Source organism: Falco biarmicus, chromosome 5 (assembly GCF_023638135.1).
Source record: "Falco biarmicus isolate bFalBia1 chromosome 5, bFalBia1.pri, whole genome shotgun sequence".
NCBI lineage: Eukaryota > Metazoa > Chordata > Aves > Falconiformes > Falconidae > Falco > Falco biarmicus.
Window position 1 is genome coordinate 26281419 of NC_079292.1, and position 18948 is coordinate 26300366.

At 39.0% G+C, this 18948-nt stretch overlaps 1 protein-coding gene across 3 annotated transcripts in view; it reads left to right on the forward strand.

Annotated features, from left to right (window-relative positions):
• The window catches only part of USP6NL (USP6 N-terminal like), a 130816-nt gene that overhangs the window by 83427 nt on the left and 28441 nt on the right, over nucleotides 1-18948 (forward strand). For all 3 annotated transcript variants that reach the window (XM_056340281.1, XM_056340283.1, XM_056340282.1), the window contains 4 exons: nucleotides 3052-3132; nucleotides 14902-15009; nucleotides 15864-15973; nucleotides 18654-18702. In XM_056340281.1, coding sequence (XP_056196256.1) covers nucleotides 3052-3132; nucleotides 14902-15009; nucleotides 15864-15973; nucleotides 18654-18702 — 348 coding nt within the window. The remainder of the gene's footprint in view (nucleotides 1-3051; nucleotides 3133-14901; nucleotides 15010-15863; nucleotides 15974-18653; nucleotides 18703-18948) is intronic.

Genomic DNA, 18948 nt, shown 5'->3' on the forward strand with positions numbered 1-18948 from the left:
GTAATTTTGATGTTTCATTTCCTCGCTGTGTGTTTGGTGACTTAAGCGCACCAAATCATTGTCCTACATCATTAACTACTTAACCTTCAGGTGAATCATCCAGCACATCTGAAATAAAACTAGGGGAGGAAAGATCATCTAGAGGAGAAAATTAGAGAACTGACCTTAGGAAATCTGGACTCTGTGTCTGACACTTTTTGAAGTGCTATGAAATGTTTTGTAAGTAATTTTTAGTTTGTTAGGTTTTGTCTTTGGTTTACTTGATTATAAATTCTCCAGTGAACAGTTCAGTGAGTTCTGGTTTTGTCTGAGGCTTCTGCTAAAGCACCCTTTCAAGCCTTAGCTCTAGCACACTTGCTCTCCAGGAAGGTAGAATGCTCCACAAAAGATGGATGCTTGCCAACTTCGTGCTTTTTTTGCTTTCTGTAGTGTATTATTTACTGACACAAGAGTAAGAAACCTCCTTTGCTTCAGTTAGGGATTCTGTTATTCCCAACGGCAAAAATGCTTCAAAGTGTAAAATGCACTTAGAAGACAGATAAATGGATATCTTTTAATTAGTGACAACTACAAGGAATTTGCCTAAAAGAGCAGCAGCAGCATCCCTCTGCTCTGCAATGAGCTGTGTCAGATCTATCCATGTTTTCAGTGTTACACCTGTTAGTCATGAAAGCGAACATAATTCAGGCTGGAAAAAAAATAGCTAAAAGTTTTCAACAGCTAAACACAGAAATAATTGCTATATTGACTATAGTAGCATCACTTGAGAACTGGGATAAATTGACACCGAAGACATAAAAGTGTGAACAAACATATGATTGAAGTAAGCTTCTGGCTCAAAAGACCAAAAATCTTGAAAGTAGATCAAACATCCAAACAAAAAGACTGTGGGAGCAGATAGGGTTTTATTTTTCTTACCAATTATCTGAAAAACCTGTTGAGGGCAGAGACCTTTCCTGACTCGATAGCAATGTTATCCCTGCTATCTAAACTATGCCTAGAGAACATCTGCTTTAAGAGATGTTAAAAATGCTTCTTTCTTAAAGGGGTTGTAAGTGTGGAAGAGAATCAGAAACAGTGTTGTAAAACCTATGAAAAATCTGGGAAGCAGTAGCTTTTCTAGTTACCCTGTAACCTGACTCTCAAGAAAAGTGTTTTAGTTTTTTTAAAAATAATTAAAAAAAAAAAAAAGAGTTGAGATATTACCACACGCAGCATGGAACCTGAACAAGAATGTGGGCAGTTGATTGAAACATGAGTAGTTAGGTAAACTTATGGCTGAAAAGTAGAGGACCTTCTTTCTCCATAATTCTCTTACACTTATCTCATATTTATGTCAATCAGATGCAAGTAAAAATAACTTAACCAAACCCAACTTATTTCTAGGACGTTTCATGGACTGAGTCATGGTTGGGATGGACCTAAACAGTCATCAAGTCATAATTCTGCAAGTGCAAGGCTTTGGGCTCCTGGATTAAAGAGGTCCTTGGCCCATTGTGTTGCGCTGATAGCCAAGAAAGAATGCACAAATTCTGATGAGCAAAATCTAGAAATAAAATCAGAATTCAGTTGAAACAATAACTAATAATTTTCTTTTATATTTTTCCCCGGCATTTCACGTGCAAGTTGACTTAATGAATACTTAATGAAAGTGTTAATAAGTTTTCAGTATCCTGCAGAGCTCTGAAATTAAACTTTTACATTGCTACCAGATTGCACTGCTAACCATAAGAAACAAAATATCCTTCCTGTCTTTATTAAGCCCTGGATGTGAAGTTGGAGGTAGAGGGACTCTCCTTTACAAAAAACTGGATTATTTTTTATATACATCTTTCAAGAGAAAGCGATAGCCGCACACATACTTTTTTCTACTTTAGCTTTTCCAGCATGGATCCACAACTCCAAAGCATTATGAAAGAGCTGAAATAGTGTCATTAATATATTTTTTTAAAAAAATACAGTTAATAGTTACCATTGTAGTATAATCAGAGACATCTCACCTACTTTACAGCATGTAACAATACATACTAAAATTCTTCTTATCATTGGACACAACAAAACACAGATTTCTTTTGGCTGTGCCTTGAAATTCCAGGGACTAAAATAGCTAATTCCAAGCGCTTGGTTTTTTTCCCAAATTCAGGAGGTTTATGACAACTGTAGAAATATTTTCATAGGTAGAATGGCAATTTTGAAGGTAGTAGGGTTATCCTGTGCTTTTATATAGCCATATGTAATAGAAATAATGTGTGGAATTCACATAATTATTGTTACATGTTATACTATAAAGAACTATTTATTATGAGACAATGGGGTTTGTTTTGTTTTGAATTCTCATTTTATCATCTTGTTACTAAAATATTCTTGTCAGTAATATAATTTAAGCAAGGAGGTCTTACCTTCAGAAGAAATCCTTGACGTAAAGATATAGGGCCATTTAGGTAAAAATGTACCAAGCCAAGGACGAGAATTATAGCAAGGCTTTATAGCTTTTAATGTCCAGTATGAGAGTTTATTCCCACTTCTGCTACTGTATTATCACTCTTGTGTGCGCTTGTTTTTGTTCATGTACTTCATGCCTTTTTAACTGTGTGCCTTTGAAGAAGGGATAGTTTGTGTGATCACTGGAAAACAGTAGCTAATTATGTTCAGGGCAACTCTGGGTAGAGAAGATAATTTCAAAGTCAACTAACTTCTAAGAAGCATGCAGCAGAAATTATTTGCCTGAAAATCAGAGTTTAAAAACAAATCGAAGATTTTTGTACTTGCCGAAAGTATGTAGAGAAGAAACTTACAAATCTTGTACTTAAACTCCTCTTACAAAATACAATTCTTTACATAGTGCTGAAAAAGACTTTCTGTTCGGTTTTTGGTTGGCTGGTTTTTTTGGATGCTTTAAGTGAACTGATGTTACTCTTTGTTGCTGCTCTTAGATGACCAGATAAAAAGTTGATGATGTTGTGTTAAACTTTTTCTGGGTAATTTTAGAAAAAGAAATAATTTTAAATTTATTCATTCTGAAAATATTTAAAAATTCTAATTTCTTTTCAGCAAAAGCACCTTGAAATTGAAAGAACTACAAAATGGCTTAAGATGCTGAAAAGCTGGGAAAAATACAAGAATAGTGAAAAGGTAAATAAAGTTACACATGCTTTTTTCACTAGCTATTGCTTCTGAATAAATGTATAACCTTACATTAGATTGTCTCTGAGATCTGAAAAAAACCCACCAAACCATAAGGAAAAGGCTTTGTATTCTTCAAAAATACAGTACTATGTAATAAACCAACAAATGCAGTGGTCAAATGCAAGGAATTTCTAAGGGCAGTAGTGTGTAGGCTCTCTAACATTCCATAGTAATAATTGTCCTGTACTGCTTTGTGCTTGCACTGTGGGGTTGGAACTAGGATCACACAGCATGCTGTGTTCACGTCTGCAGAATAATCTGTGGACAGGATAAAGCGTCAGACCTGCTTGTCTTGTCTTGAAGAGATCTAGAAGTTGTGTTTGATTTAGGCTTTGAGAATGCAAAGGAGGGGAAAAAAGAAAACTCTTTATAGAGGGCACACCTTTAAAATGGGTATAGCTGAATTCTTCAGGAATCATAAATCGTCTTTCTGGGGTTGTGAATTTTAACTTTTAATTCCTTTTGTATGCTGGTTATTGTACTAATTAATATTGTATTTGAAGTTATTCTTTTGGGTTACTGGTGGTGTCTTATTAAGTTCTATGAGGTTTTTTATTATTAATCTTCTCTTTGATGGTTTCCAACCATTCCACCCCCACCCCACCCCTTTTTTTTTCTGCAGCCCAAGTTTACTGACAGGTCTAGGATAGCTTACAGTGGTGGAATAGTGAAAACTGCCTTGAATAACTCTCCAAGGAAACTGGTTAGTCATAACATAGGGCATATAGTTTGATGTTTAAATTATCACACCTTTTTGTGTGTTACACTACCTTACAATATACCTGGTTGCTTTGTTAAAAGGAGAGTTGCACTAAGGGAGAAGGTAAAAACTATAGGAAGCCATTCAGTGCCCTTCCCCCTTGGGACAAGTCTGGTTTTTTTTCTCTGAATAATACGCAATGCAGCATTCAGTCTTCATGAGAAGGTAATTTTTGATGGTATGACTGGGATCTACTTTTGAATAGAATACTTTTATATCTTGATGGGATGTTTTTATTTTGGAGTCAATACAGAAGAACTGAAGTCTGCCGGCAGCTACCTAACAGTGACCAGCAGTGCTACATTTCCTGACTTCAAAGAGGGGGGCGGGGGGGAAGGTAAAATTAGTTTCTGTGTGAAGCTGCAGGTGAATTTGGAGGAAGTGAATTGCCCATTAATAATCTTTAAATTGTTTTGAGATTTCTAGTTACAGAATTATTTTTATCCTAAGTGCTTTTACTTGCCTTGCAAAGCTAAGTCGGGACTTTCATGTGAATAGGTTACTTGCTGGAATTGTAGTCTTGGCCATTTTAAAATTATGAAAGTATTTCAGCTGGCAAGAAACATGCTGGAGACGCTATATTCCCAGCACTGTGTTCTGGGGAGGTTTTCATAACTGTTCTTGTGGCCATTTGGTGAATAATGTACAGAATATAACATTCCCAAATTCAAATTCCCTCTCTCCTCAATAGGGCTTAAAACTTGCCTTTTCAGTCAGGGATTCTGTTGGCGTTATCTGATGCTGCTGTATTTTGTTGACGACTGGAAGACAACTCTTACACGTCCCAGGTGACTGCCTGGATGACTGGCCTGCAACATTAGCCAACTCCCTTACTGGCCTAGCAAATTGTTCTGTACAAAGTGGAAAACTTTATAAAGAGAGAGAATGATGAGCGGGGAACTGAAACACTACAATTAAAGCAGAGGCAGAAATTTACACATCATGCCCCCCCCCCCCCCCCCGACCCCATGTCTGCTTACTGCCTTTGGTTTTGAGAATAGTAGCTATGTCTCGCACTTTGCTGTTCTTGAAAACACCACAGCCAGTGGTTGCTGTTTTTTGGGTTATAACTAAAAGCTAACAAATTAATTTTCTTAAAATATGAAGTGCATGCATGAAAAAGTAATATTTTTTTCCCCAAGTTTTCCTTACAATCCTGTTTTCTGTCCTGTCATCTTCTCTGGAAGGAGAAGCTAGAGGTCATAACGCTTGTGGCTTTGTTTCTTTGCTGTGGCGAATGGGTGATTTGAAGCTCAAGTCCAAGTCAAAGGGATGATCAAAACCCCTGTGTAACAGCTACTTCATTTGCAAAGAGAATGTTAAATACGACCTTTCAGGTAATACAATAGCTACGTGTTGTCTAAGCAGCAGCAATCTTCCTCTTCAACCATTGGTGATGTCGGTCCATGATACAACAACCTAACTAATAACTCTCTATTCACCAGGCATGCAGAAATTATAGCAGATCAGCTGAGCAGAGTTTCAGTTCATGTAACAAATTATAGGCTGAACTATGAGTAGTGGCAGTAATAATTCAATATATTCATAAAGGGGATGAACTTTGCTTGAGGCTAGGAAAAATTGTCACTGATTTTAAGACTCTGATGGAGCACATAAGGCTTTAAAAACAAGGGTGTTTTCCTTATTCTTTCCTGCATCTTATGTGGTAAGTGAACCAGAACTTACAGAATGAAGAATCAGCTGCTGCCTCCTCCCAGGCATGCAGTGGAAAGTCAGACATTGTCTGTCACTGCTTTTCATGGAAAGCCTGATGATGATTTCAGGATTGTACAAAACTCACAACTAAAGACAGTTTTTATCTGAAAAGTGTGTTGGAAGAATGCACCAGCTTTCCATGCTTGCCTTCTTGAAGTATAGAAGTAATGCAACAATTCCTGACTCTTGCTTTCTGTCTTCACTTGATTGGATAAAGTGGTTTAACACTAGCGGAACAAATTGCTAAAGAAAATGAACATCCTGTCTTAAAAGACTCACCTTACCTGACCCTCTCGCGGTTCCAGTGCAGTCTGACTGCTCCAGAAATCAGCGTTGTTTAGAAACAGCAGTAAAGGGAACATTGCAGCAACAACAGTAATAAAGTAGGGTTATAGGTGGTAATTGTAGTGATGGCTTGGGTTTGGAAAATGGCATACTTTAGAAGCTTGTGTCCTTAAAGAGAGCAAGGGAGAGCCAGAGGTGGTGATGGTCCCAGCGACAGAGCAAGTATGTACAAAGTGCAGATATTTAGACAGCCTGTTCGTAATGAACCTTCAAGATGTACAGCTGAGAGCGTTTTGCCTTGAAAAAATCTGTTCATACTACATACATACTGTATTCATACTGTAAATGAATCCATATATTTGATTACATTATCCAAAATTGTCACATGCTTAATTGCAAGATACAGCTTTCCTTTAATACTCTTGCAGAGCAGCTTATAGGCTGCTGCCTTATTTTTTCCCATCGTAACTTCGCATGGAGAATTAATGAGAAAACATTAACACAGTGATGTGTGTATGTGCATGCAAGAACTTCAATTTATATCTTCCCTTGATCTTTACTGCAGAATATATTGAGAGATGGGAGCTCTGGGCGCTTCACACTGTCTTCCATTAGAACTTTTGTGCTTTAAACCTAATGGAAAGAAAAAGGAGGGAGGGGGGAATGGAAGGCAGCAAGGTGTGACCATGAGGGACTAGGAAGAGGTGGAAGAGTTGTCACATTGAGACCAGAAATGTGCCAGTCTTTACCATATTTGAGTAATGATTTAGAATTAATGAAGGATGACATAGTAAAATGAACCCACATAGAACTCTATAACCATGTAGTTTCATAGAATGGTTTGGATTGGAAGGGACATTAAAGATCATCTAATTACAACCTGCTGCCATGGGCAGGGTCACCTTCCACCAGCCCAGGTCGCTTCAAGCCCCGTCCAACCTGGCCTTGAGCACTGCCAGGGATGGGGCACCCACAGCTGCTCTGGGCAGCCTCTGCCAGCGCCTCGCCACCCTCACAGTAAAGAATTTCTTCCTAACATCTAATCTAAATCTATTCTCTTTCAGTTTAAAGCCATTCACCCTTGTCCTGTCACTACTTCCCTTGTACAAAGTCCCTCTCCAGCTTTCTTGCAGGCCCTTTTAGGTACTGGAACATGCTGTAAGGTCTCCCCAGAGCCTTCTCTTCTCCAGGCTGAAGAACCCAAACTCTCCCAGCCTGTCTTCATAGGAGAGGTGCTCTAGCCCTCTGAGCATCTTCATAGCCCTCTTCTGGACTCACTTCAACAGGTCTATGTCCTTTTTTTGTTGGGGGTCCCAGAGCTGGACGCAGCAGTGCAGATGGGATCTCAGGAGAGCAGAGTAGAGCGGGAGAATCGCCTCCCTTGATCTGCTGGTCATGCTTCTTTTGATGCAGCCCAGGATACGGTTGGCTTTCTGGGCTGCAAATGTGCATTGCCAGGTCACGTTGAGCTTCTTGTCATCCTACACCCCTGAGTCCTTCTCAGGGCTGCTCTCAATCCATTCTCCACCCAGCCTGTATTGATACTGGGGTTCCTCTGATCCAGGTGCAGGACCTTGCACCTGTCCTTGCTGAACTTCATGAGGTTTGCACATGGGCCTACCCTCAGGCCTGTAAGTGTCCCTCTCGATGGCATCCCTTCCCTCCAGCATGCTGACTGCACCACATGGCTTGGTGTCAGCGGCAGGCTTGCTGAGAGTGCACTCAATCTTGCTATGTCACCAACAAAGATGTTAAACAGTGTCAGTCCTGATACAAACCCCTGAGGAATTCTAGCTGTCACTGATCTGTACTTGGATATTGAGCTCTTTGACCTTGTGACTCTGAGTGCCACCATCCAGCTGATTCCTTATCCACCTGTCCATCTGTCAGATCCATGTCTCTCCAGTTTAGAGACAAGGATGTAGTGTGGGACAGTGTCAAATGCTTTGCACAAGTCCAGATAGATGATGTCAGTTGTTCTTCTCTTATCTACCAATGCTGTAACCCTGTCATAGAAGGCCACCAAATTTGTCAGACACAATTTGCCCTTGGTGAAGCCATATTGGCTGTCACCAGTCACCCCTGTTTCCCTGTGCCTTAGCATAGTTTCCAGGAGGGTCTGCTCCATGATCTTGCTGGGCACAGAGGTGAGACTGGCCTGTAGTTCCCCAGGTTTTCCTTTTTTCCCCCTCTTTAAAAATGGGGGTTATGTTTCCTCTTTTCCAGTCAGTGAGAGCTGACCGCTATGTGTTCTCAAATATGATGGACAGTGGCATAACCACTTCATCTGCCAGTTCCCTCCAGGACTCATGGATGCGTCTCATCAGGACCCAAGGACTTTTGTATCTTCAGGTCCCTTAGATGGTCTCAAACTTGACCTTCTCCTATAGTGGGCAGTTCTTTGTTCTCCCCGTCTCTGCTTTTGCCTTCCATGACTTGGATAGTGTGGATGGAGCCCTTGCCTGTGAAGACTGAGGCAAAAAAGTCACTGAGTACCTCAGCCTTCTTCATATCCCAGGTGGCCAGGTCTCCTGTCTCCTTCCAGAGAGGGCCCGCATTTTCCCTAGTTTTCCTTTTATCACTGACATACCTACGCAAGCTTTTCTTGTTGCCCTTGATGTCCCTGGACAGATTTAATTCTATCAGGGCTTTAGTTTGCCTAACCTGGTCCCTGGCTGCTCTGACAATCTCTCTGTATTCCTCCCAGGCTACCTCTCCTTCCTTCCACCCTCTGCAGGCTTCCTTTCTGTGTTTTGTTTTGTCTGGGAGCTCTTTGTTCATCCATGTAGGCCTCCTGGCACTTTTGCCTGACTTCCTCTTTGTGTATAAAACTCCTTGATTCTTATATGATTATTTAGGCATTTTTCAGTGGAGTAGTCATGATTCTTACAGACATCAGTCTCTGAAGTATGTAACTGCCCTTGTGTCTTTGCGTGATTGATATTTGTCAAAACAAAGCTTTCATCTCCCCATCAGTCATTTTGTACGCAGGAAGTGTCATAGAGCAGCAAAGTGTATGTTTCCGTGTGGTCTTTCTCTGGCTTATGCTTTTATTTCCTATTTGTATTCTACTGCTTAATAATCCAGGGTACAATCAACCACCACAGACAGTAAATCCTTCCTGGCTTAGTATGATCATAACTTTCTGGAAAGATTAAATAAAACTGTTATATGTTATATTCCCATTTGAGTATTTCCACCAAAGTATTTCTGTCTTTCACTGTCTACCTTCATCTATCTGTGATTGAAGTTGCCTAAATTGAGAGGGGAACAAAGAGGAGAAACAATCAGGGTAGCTGGCAATTTCCAGCTGTTCTGGCATTCATACAGAATATAATAATCAAGCCTCCACTTAATTTGGAGTCTGAACACAGAGCCTTAATGAAGAACCCTCTTTGCATTCCTGAGATTATTTTTTTTTAATGAGATTGAGCAACTCTTGTATTTGCGCTTTTTCTTGCTTCTATGCAACCCAGAGAAGTTGAAGAACCTCTAAAGGCAGCAGCCTTTATAAATATACTTTCTTTTCATTATAAATATACTTTCAGTTTTTTTAATTCTTAGGCTTCTCATCACTGATTCTTTTTGAGGTGTCAGAGTCCCTCTGCTGCTTGTGTAGCTTTTCCTCACAGAGCTGGGAGTTTTTATTTTCAAAAAAAACAATTCTATATCTTGCAGCAGCAAGAGTGCCAGTTCCTACTCTTCAGGCTAGTGCTGGCTGATAGTGGCCTTATAGCTTGTCCAGGAACTAGTTGGGTTTATGAATTGCAGAGATTGAGGCAGGGGAAGGAAGGGGAGGTTATATGCTTTCCAGATTTTTTGCATGGAAGCTTCACTGAATGTTGGATGTTATGGATTTCATTATTTGAGAAGATAGCTAACTTGGAATATTCCAAATTTGAGAAGTTGTGTGGGTTTTTTTTTGTTTTGTGGGTTTTTTTTTCTTTAAATTATTTTTGCTCTGTAAGCTTTTTAATTCATTCCATATATTTCTCTTGTTTTCCAATGGCAAGGTCCAATTTACAAGTCCACTTTCTTTTTGCATGAGAAGCTCCTTTTGAATTCCCACGTGGTAGGGCCTCATCTAGTGTCTGCTTGTCCTGTCTACTTTAGGATCAACAATATTAGTATTAATCACAAGAGCTTGTGAAAACTGTCTTCAGCTGAATATCCACTCAGATGTGATACAGAACTTGAACCTGTATTTTTGTTTAACTTGTGTTAAACTGAAAAAGGAGAGATTTAGATGAGATATCAGGAAGAAATTCTTCCCTGTGAGGGCAGTGAGACACTGGCTGTGGGTGCCCCATCCCTGGGGGTGCTCAAGGCCAGGCTGGATGGGGCTGGGAGCAACCTGAACTGGTGGGAGGTGTCCCTGCCCATGGCAGGGGGCTGGAACTAGATGATCTTTAAGGTTTTTTCCAACCAAAACCATTCTATGATTCTATGTAATTGTATCTGTGAGGATGACTTTCCTTTTATTGTGTCCTGTGCTGATAGAAGCTTCCCAGATTTGATAATGCCATTCTTTGAATGATGCATGTTTTCATACAACAATCATCTGAACTCTGAGTTTATATACTTAGACTTTGTTTTGAGCTGTTATCTTAAGAAAGCCTTAATTTTAAAGAATTTCTGTAAGATTGACTCATTTCATCTCCCTATAAGTAGAAGAAAAGGTAAGGTAACTTGCTGAATTTTCTGATTTTTATTTTACTTATTAATTCTGAGAGAACAGAAGAGTAGGTTAGAGTTCTGCAATTATACAGACCAAACCCAGTGTTTCTCAACATATTTTCAATCTTACATAAGGAAATAAAAGACAGCAGAGGGCAGTAGTATGGTACTTATGGTAAAGATATTCAGTTAGCTAATAAAGAGTTTACTCATTTATATTTAACTGTTTGGTGACTGAATGATTATTAGAAATTAGTTTTGCTGTGAAGTATGTGTGGGTTCCCCCCCAGCCCCTGCCACTCACTTCCCGAGATGCAGTGCAGCCATGGCCTTTTCCCAAAATGGCAGAATCACATGCTGATCACAGAATGGTTGAGATTGGAAGGGACCCCTGGAGGTCATCTGGTCCAAACCCTCTGCTCAAGCAGGGCCGCCTACAGCCAGCTGCCCAGTAACATGCCCAGACAGCTTTTAAGTGTCTTCAAGGATTGAGACTTCCCAACCTCCCTGGGTGACCTGTGCCAGTACTCGGTCACCCTCACAGTGACAGAGCGTTTCCTGGTGTTCAGAGGGAACCTCCAGTGTTTCAGTTTGTGCCCATTGCCTCTGGTCCTGCCAGTGGGCACCGCTGAACAGAGCCTGGCTCCGTTCCCCCATTTGTACCTTCCCTTCAGGTGTTTATGCCCATTGATAAGATTCCCCTGAGCCTTCTCTTCTGAGGGCTGAACAGTCCCAGCTCTCTGACTTTCATCTCAGCAGAGACAGTGAGGTCCTTTTGTCTTCATAGCCCTCTGGACTCTATTCTATATGCCCATGTCTCTCTTATACCGAGGAACCCAAAACTGGACATGGTACTCCAGGTGTGGCCGTTCCACTGATGAGCGGAGGGGAAGGATCACCTCCCTCAACTTGCTGGCAATACTATTGTCTAATGCAGCCCAGGGTACCTTTATTCTCTTTTGCTTTAAGGACACAGTGTTGGCTCCTGTTAAACTTGATGTCCACCAGGACCTCCATGTCCTTTTCTGCCAAGCTGCTTTCCAGCTGGGTGGTCCCCAGCATGTACTGGTACATAAGGTTATTCCTCCCCAGGTACAGGACTTGCATGGCTCCTTGTTGAACTTCATGAGATTCCTGTCAGCCTATTTGTCTGGCCTGTTGGGGTCTTTCTGGGTGGCAGTACGACCCTTTGGCATATCAGCCACTCTTCTCAGTTTTCTGCTGTATATAAAATTATTCACACTTGTTTCCATGTTATCGTTTGTGTAATGGAGCCTGTGCCATGAAAGGTTCTATTCTTGAGTACGTTTCTCCCTTATATACTGGGCAGACAGTGAAAGTCTTCCATGTTCTACTGAGTATGTAGGGAGGGTCTTGTAGTGACTTGGGGTGACAAAGCTGTTTTCCCTGCCTAAGCAAAAGAATAGTTGGAACAACGGAGTCGGCTGGATACAGGTCTAAAATGGTTTCCAAGAAGCTGCAAATGTTATTTGAGTTTATTCTATCAGGTAGTGCAATAACTCTGACCTTAACAACTGAAAATGTTTACTTTCTTTTTTCTTTTTTCTTACTTTTTTTTTATTTTATTTGGCGTAACAGTAGTGGGCTGATGAAACTGCTGGTGTCTGTCCCTTACACTTCTTTTAGTCATATTTGCCAACTCAATTTTCAAACTTCTCTTTTAAAACTGCTTCCACAGTTCTTTATGTCAGTTTTTACTTACTGCTTCAAGGGCTCTCCTGGTATTAGGCTGTTTCAGTCTGAGAAGTTCAGAAGATGGGAAAACTGTAAATGCCATAGATCCTTCTGAAACTGGCTGTTTTTCTCCTTTAGTTTTATCTCCCCCAAAAAAACAAAACCACCCCATACTTTAGATGGTTTGAATTTGTTTTAATTCTGTTTTGATAAGAAACTATTAATACAAAGGCTTATTTCTGGCCTTTGATGTCCACCTGACCTCCCAAAATACTAATTTAGAACAACAGCAGTCTTGAGAATTTTTCTTCAACCAGTTCTCTTAATGAAGAGAACAACCTTATAGCTGTTGGAGAGGAAAATGTGTTACAAAATTATGTTTAACTGGCAAAAAAGTTTGTAACAAGGTACACTGTTGCTGTGGGTCTGAGGAATACAGCTACATGTCACTCAGAACATACAACGCTGCATTATTTTTTTATATTTTTTTTCTTCCAAGTTTTCAGAGAAGATTTCACAAATTTGACTCATTCTGCTTTCCAGTAGACAGGCTAATCTCTTGTTAGGATGACTCCACTGCAGTTGGTGTTGCTTGGCTTTCAGAAGACTGAATTTTTCTCTTTCAAGCAGTTATCCTTGTGTGTGGGTTGACACACGCTGAAGTTCTCTGTGTGCGCTGAAGTCTGGATAATACCTCTATAGAGAAGGGTGCTTTGTAAGTCTTTATCCTTACAGAAGAAACTGTACTGACATAGCTGTGCTCACACTGGAAGTGTTGTTGCTTTAGCATTCTTCATATTAAAGCAGGAAAGTTTTCTTTAAAAAGCACATTTTCTTTGTGGACAGCCTTCAGGATTGCTGTTGCATCTTATACAAGTTTAAAATTTTCATTTGAAAAGGGGACAGAAAAAAAAGTCATAACCTTACTTGTGTAAGAGTTAGGCATTCTAAAACCTAGACATGAATACTTGCTGGCATTAAAGACACCTTCAAAGACCTGATGGATCCCAAGCAGCAGGAGGTTTGCAAATATACTCCAATGAGGGTTTTATTAATCTTCCAAAACTGGTGATGTGAAATATGTGAAAAAGAAAAAAGGATCCTTTCTTTGAGGAGGATATTTCTTTTAAAATATTTCTTCTGTTACAAACATAACTTTTATAATGTTTCAAAGAAGTGATAGCTCTGTCAGTTGAAAATTGTAAGGTCTAACTTTCATTGTAGGTTAAATACAAATAATGAATTGTTTAGAGAAGGCTTGCATGTGGTTTTTGTTCTCATTTAAATTTGTCTCCCTGTGCCATCATTAAAATAATGATAAAAACAGAGCTTCAGAAAAAATAATTTTCTTTGTTACAAGAGTTCTCTGTTCTTCCTTTTCTTAGACATATCTCCTGAAAGAGGATAACATTTTTTTGTGGGTTCCCAGAATTACTAGGATTCACTTGTTCTGAGGCTTTGCTTATCTTGAGTCTCTCCTGACTGCGTAAAGCCAAGGCTTTAGACAGCTACTCCATCTTTCACTGTTTAGAGGCTCTTCATGCTCCTAAATGCTGCAGCACATAGAGATACAAATCAGAAGAGAACTGAGGAAGGCAGTTGTCAGTCCTCCTGCTTTTTTTCCAACAAACCAAACCACTGAATGAGAGTGCAAGACCAGTGACATGTCAGAGGCAAGTCTGATGGTTTATGTAACAACTCTAGTTATGCACAGGTACTGTCTTATCCCCTGCTGACCTGTTTCTAACACAAGTTTTGTGTGTCACAATAGAATGCGTTAGGAATAGGGAATTTAATTTTCTGTTTCTCAGCTAAGAATTCATGCAGTGTTAGTAGATTGTTGTGTATTTTTAGAAACTGTTGCTAGAATATCTTTTATATGTTGTTTCTGTGCAAATGTTCTAATATGTGTTTAGAAAATTGATTATTAGTTTAGAAATACGATCTGAAATGTGTTAGCTTTAGAAATGGCACATTGTGGCTTTATGGTGATCTCCCATGTTTGTTTGGTATGCATACATATATTTCAGCACATTTGCAGTTCTACAAGAATTCAAAAATCTATTATGCCTTTTTTTTTTATGGTAATCTTTAAAGCTGTGTGATATTGCTGATTGCCTTTCACCATTCCTATTTATAGTTTGTAATTACAGTGAGTTATCTGTGGCTTATCCTGAAATGTCGTATTGCTAAGAATCTGATTTTTGGGTCTAAATTACAAAATCTGGAGTAGTCTTTACAGTATTTGTAGAATAAGTGCTGCTCACCAGAGATGATACAATTTTAATAGGCCTTCCTACATGCTGAGATCCTGGCTTGTAAGCCCACAGAGCGCTGCTTTGGCCTGTGTGCCCATCATGTTCCCTCTGCCTCTGCTGATTCTGTCAACAGGGGTCTCAGATGGCATCACTGGACACTTTCAGTCCCTCAAAAGACACTGGAACACTTTGTCCCCAGCAGGTCATCCCTTTGCAAGGGCAACTGATATAATTGCTTTTTTTTCTTTAGCGTGTTGTGTGTCACTGTTCCTTCTGTTCAGAACATTCAGAACATGTACTAGATGTATATTTTCCTTTTTATAGTTTCATAGAAGAATTTACAAAGGCATCCCACTGCAGTTCAGAGGGCAAGTCTGGTCTTTACTACTTGACGTCCCTAAAATGAAAGAAGAAATGAAAGACTTCTATAATGTAAGTTTGTAGAATTTCCACTTAATTAAAAGAATTCTGATACTAAGACTACAGGCTTTATTAAGCTTTTGTTGTTAGCTGTGGTTTTGCAGTTAGAAATGTCTTGCAAACATCTTACAAACTCAAATTTTAGGGACAGAAGTGAGAATGTATGAACTAATGTCAAGAGAAAATTATTGTAAGTGCAAAAAATAAGGTGGTAATCTAACTTGTGCAGGCTTCCTAAGTATTCAATTACAAAATTGAATTTAATTATAAAACATTAAATCAAGCACTAAAGTAGAGGTATGCTACAACTAAATTAGATTAGAACAGAAAGATGGAGGAAATGACTATAGAAATATCTATGATCTGTGCCTAGATAGTAACTGTCAGCTATGTAGCTATTACTTCTGCTTAGAGAAAAAGGTAGGAAAAGTATGAAAACCACACTAAATCATTTGCTGAAAGTCCAGTCTGGAGCATTTGCATCTTAGGTTATTTTTCCAGAGTACTAAAATTCACGTTCTGTCTTTCTCCAGTGATATACCTACCCGAGAAATGGCAATTAGAAATTTGAAATGCTGCAACATAGCCTTGAATATGGGTAGTGAATGTGTGTCAGAAATGTGTGTTATGGGATCGATGTTTTTACATCTATGACGTGTGAATGTGTTTGGCTCCTATAGAATTTATATATGTACGCAGGCGTTTTGGAAGTTAAAATTGTTATGTTGTGAGTTGCTACTCTGTATTAAGTGTTTTAAATCATGAGATGGCAAGTACTTCAATGTAGGTAAACAGGCAGGCAGGTTTCTGCTATTTTAGAGTTCACTGTTTTAAAGTTAATTTCTGTTACTTACTGTTTTTCCCAGAAATTGAAGTGTCAAGCGAGAGGGTCTTCACCAGATATTAGGCAAATTGATCTTGATGTAAACCGAACATACAGAGATCATATCATGTTTCGAGACAGATATGGTGTTAAGTAAGTAAATTAAAATGTTTTGTTTTGCTTGTCTGAAAACTGGCTTCCAGTCTGCCTCCAGCCTCTTTGACCTAGTCAAGCATATTGCATGTAAGCTCCAAACTTTCAAAGAGGATTGTCTGTGTGCATTGATGTCATTACCGTTAGTACTGCAAAACCAGATAGATGGCCACTCGCAACCAGCTAGTTTTCCCTCACGATGAGGTGATCAGTAGCATTCCAAGAAAACCATTTCTAAACTGTTCTCATTGTGTTTCAGACTTAATGAAAAGTGTCTCAGATGCTGTAAAAACAAAAGCATGGGAATTGCAAGCTAATAAATTAAGATTTATTACACAATAACTTTATTTAACTGTGTATTTTCAAAAACAAAATAACTTTTTGCATCTCTAATAGCTTTTATCTTCCCGGAGATTTTAGCCTTCCTTTGGATTTTATATTTCTCTTCTTCTAGTATCTAATTCAGAACCAAATAAAGCAGTATTTTATATGTGAGCATTTAATTATTGACAGATGCAGGCTTTTGGATTTCTTCAAAATATTGTGGGGTTTTGGGTGGGTTTTTTTTACTGTCATTGAATGAGGAATGGCAGCTGTCATCTTTAAAAATGCTTTATAGTGAAATAAATGGCAATACAAACATCAGTATTGTTGCTAGCTTGCAGCATCAGCACCCTGCTGAGATGAAGAGGGTATTTTTTTCCCTTCTGTGGTTGTATTAGTTCAGTTTTTAATCTCCTTTTCTTTCCAAGGCAGATTCTACAGTAGTCTGCTATTTTCAAAAAGTGATACTCAAAGAGCTGTTGACTTTATAAGAAAATGCCTGTTTATTATCACATTATTCTAGGATTTTGTGGACAGATTCTAAATATGGGGAATGTCTCTGGTGGCTGTAACACAGGGTGGGAGTACAAAGCAGAAATTCCCAAGCTGAGAGCTATTCTGTGCGACCACTGTAGTTTAGATACATTTGTTCAGTGCTATCTGTACTTGAGCCGATGTGCCTTGCCTCTCAGTAGTACTGACACAGTGCCATGCAAAAATGACTGTGTTGCTTCTGGGCCTTAGTTTTTATGCACGTTTTAGATGTTAGCAGAAGCTCACTACCTCTTTGGTTTGGGGTTAACACAAGCAGAGCCAGCTCCAGTCCCTGTAGCTGTGTTGTAAGCGTGCCCTCAGAGTCCACAGGAAAGCCTTTGGCTGCATAAAGCAATTTCACACTTGGAATAGATCTTGGAATTACTGTACATATATTATGCAATTCCAGTGATGCCTCAATGAAAAATTCAGAAATCGTTTCACATAGCAATGAAATAGAAGTCCCCTGGGTAAATCAATAGATTGTTTGACTTTTAAGTAGGCTGTATGTCTTTGAGGGTTCATTCTTTTATGGGTCTTTAGTGGTATCATCTAGTATAAATAGTACTAAAATTACCATTATTTTATGTATCTCACTGTGAATGAGATTGAGCTCTTACGTTCAGTTTCATATGGTCAGCTGAGGATATAAAAGGTTCCTGTGTACATTTGGGACCTTGTAGTTTGTCCTTGTAAAATAGGACAGCTTAATATCTAGTTCTTTAGGTTACACTTTGTGTCTACTGAAGAATGGCTAAGCTTTAGTTGGCAAGAGGGCAAACAAAAATGCCATAATCTAGATATTTCGGTAAAATTCCCCAAGTATGCATCCTCTTCCCAATAGAAAATGCACAGCTTTTTGCTTATGCTTTCTTTTTTTAACCGGTTCATATCTATTTTATATATTTGATTAGTGGCAGGCAGAGGGAATTTCACTGGACAGAAAAATGACGGTATGCAAAACTCAGCACTTAAATTTTAGCAGTTTTAGTTGTAGATGAAAGTAGGCATTCAGATTTCCAAATTCTCTCCTGAACAAACCACAGGAAGTAAGCGTGAGTTTAAAAATCCATTATGAGACCTCTCCACCATTACTTTGATATCCCCCATTTGAGTTTTGCTTTGGTTGGGTTGTTTTGGGGTGTGTGTGGTTTTTTGGCCTTACTGCTTTCACAAGTTAGACTGTTTTTATGGAAAGCAAAGGGCCTATACAAAGCTGCCTGTAATTTTAACTCTGAAGTACATGGAGATCAGCATGCTCTGGAGGACTGAGCATAGGTTAATGCCGAGTCTCGGTTGGTATTGTTTTTCTTCAGTCTGACAGTAGCAGTCACTAAAATGGCTTTTAATTTGTGTGCCAAGATTAAGACACCTTTGTGGCTGCTTTCTGTATTCCAACTCTTCTACACCTCTGTTTGAAATTGATAATAGCTGTTGGTGTTCTGCAAGCACAGGAATCGGGTCTGGGGTTGTTTAAAGCTCGGCATTCAGAGTAAATCGGTGTTTGAAATGTAGCCCATCCTATGTTTCACTGTACCTGTCTGTAAAAGCAATGATATGACACCATTGCCTTCTCAAAGTATTATTGGTATTTTTTGAAACCTTTCAACATGTAAAACATCAGAAACATGCTAAATGCAATGTTGGCTTGAAATCAAAAGCGCTTACCACTGTAAAGTGTGGTTTATCCTGTTCTTTAGTGCTAGACAAATTACACTGGGGAAACAGGTTTCCAAAACATAGCTCACTACTTTTATGTTTTTTTCTGTTTTTCCAAAAGATGATATTATAGTGTTTTCCTTTTCTATTCTTATTTCTCCAGGCAACAATCTTTATTCCATGTTTTAGCTGCTTATTCCATATATAATACGGTAAGTTGCGTACCCTCACTCTTAAATACAGTTTCTCTGAATGTGCCATAAGATAATAACTTGCAATTCTGTATCTTCTCTCCCTAAAAAAACCCAAACATTTCAGAGGCCTTTGGGAGTACATAGAAATGTTTGTTGACATGTTTTGAGCTGAAGTTAAAATAAAGCATCTTGATTATGTGTATCTTATTGGACAGACTGAACTGTGCATAGTGTTCAACTGAAATTGTCCAATTATATGTTCAA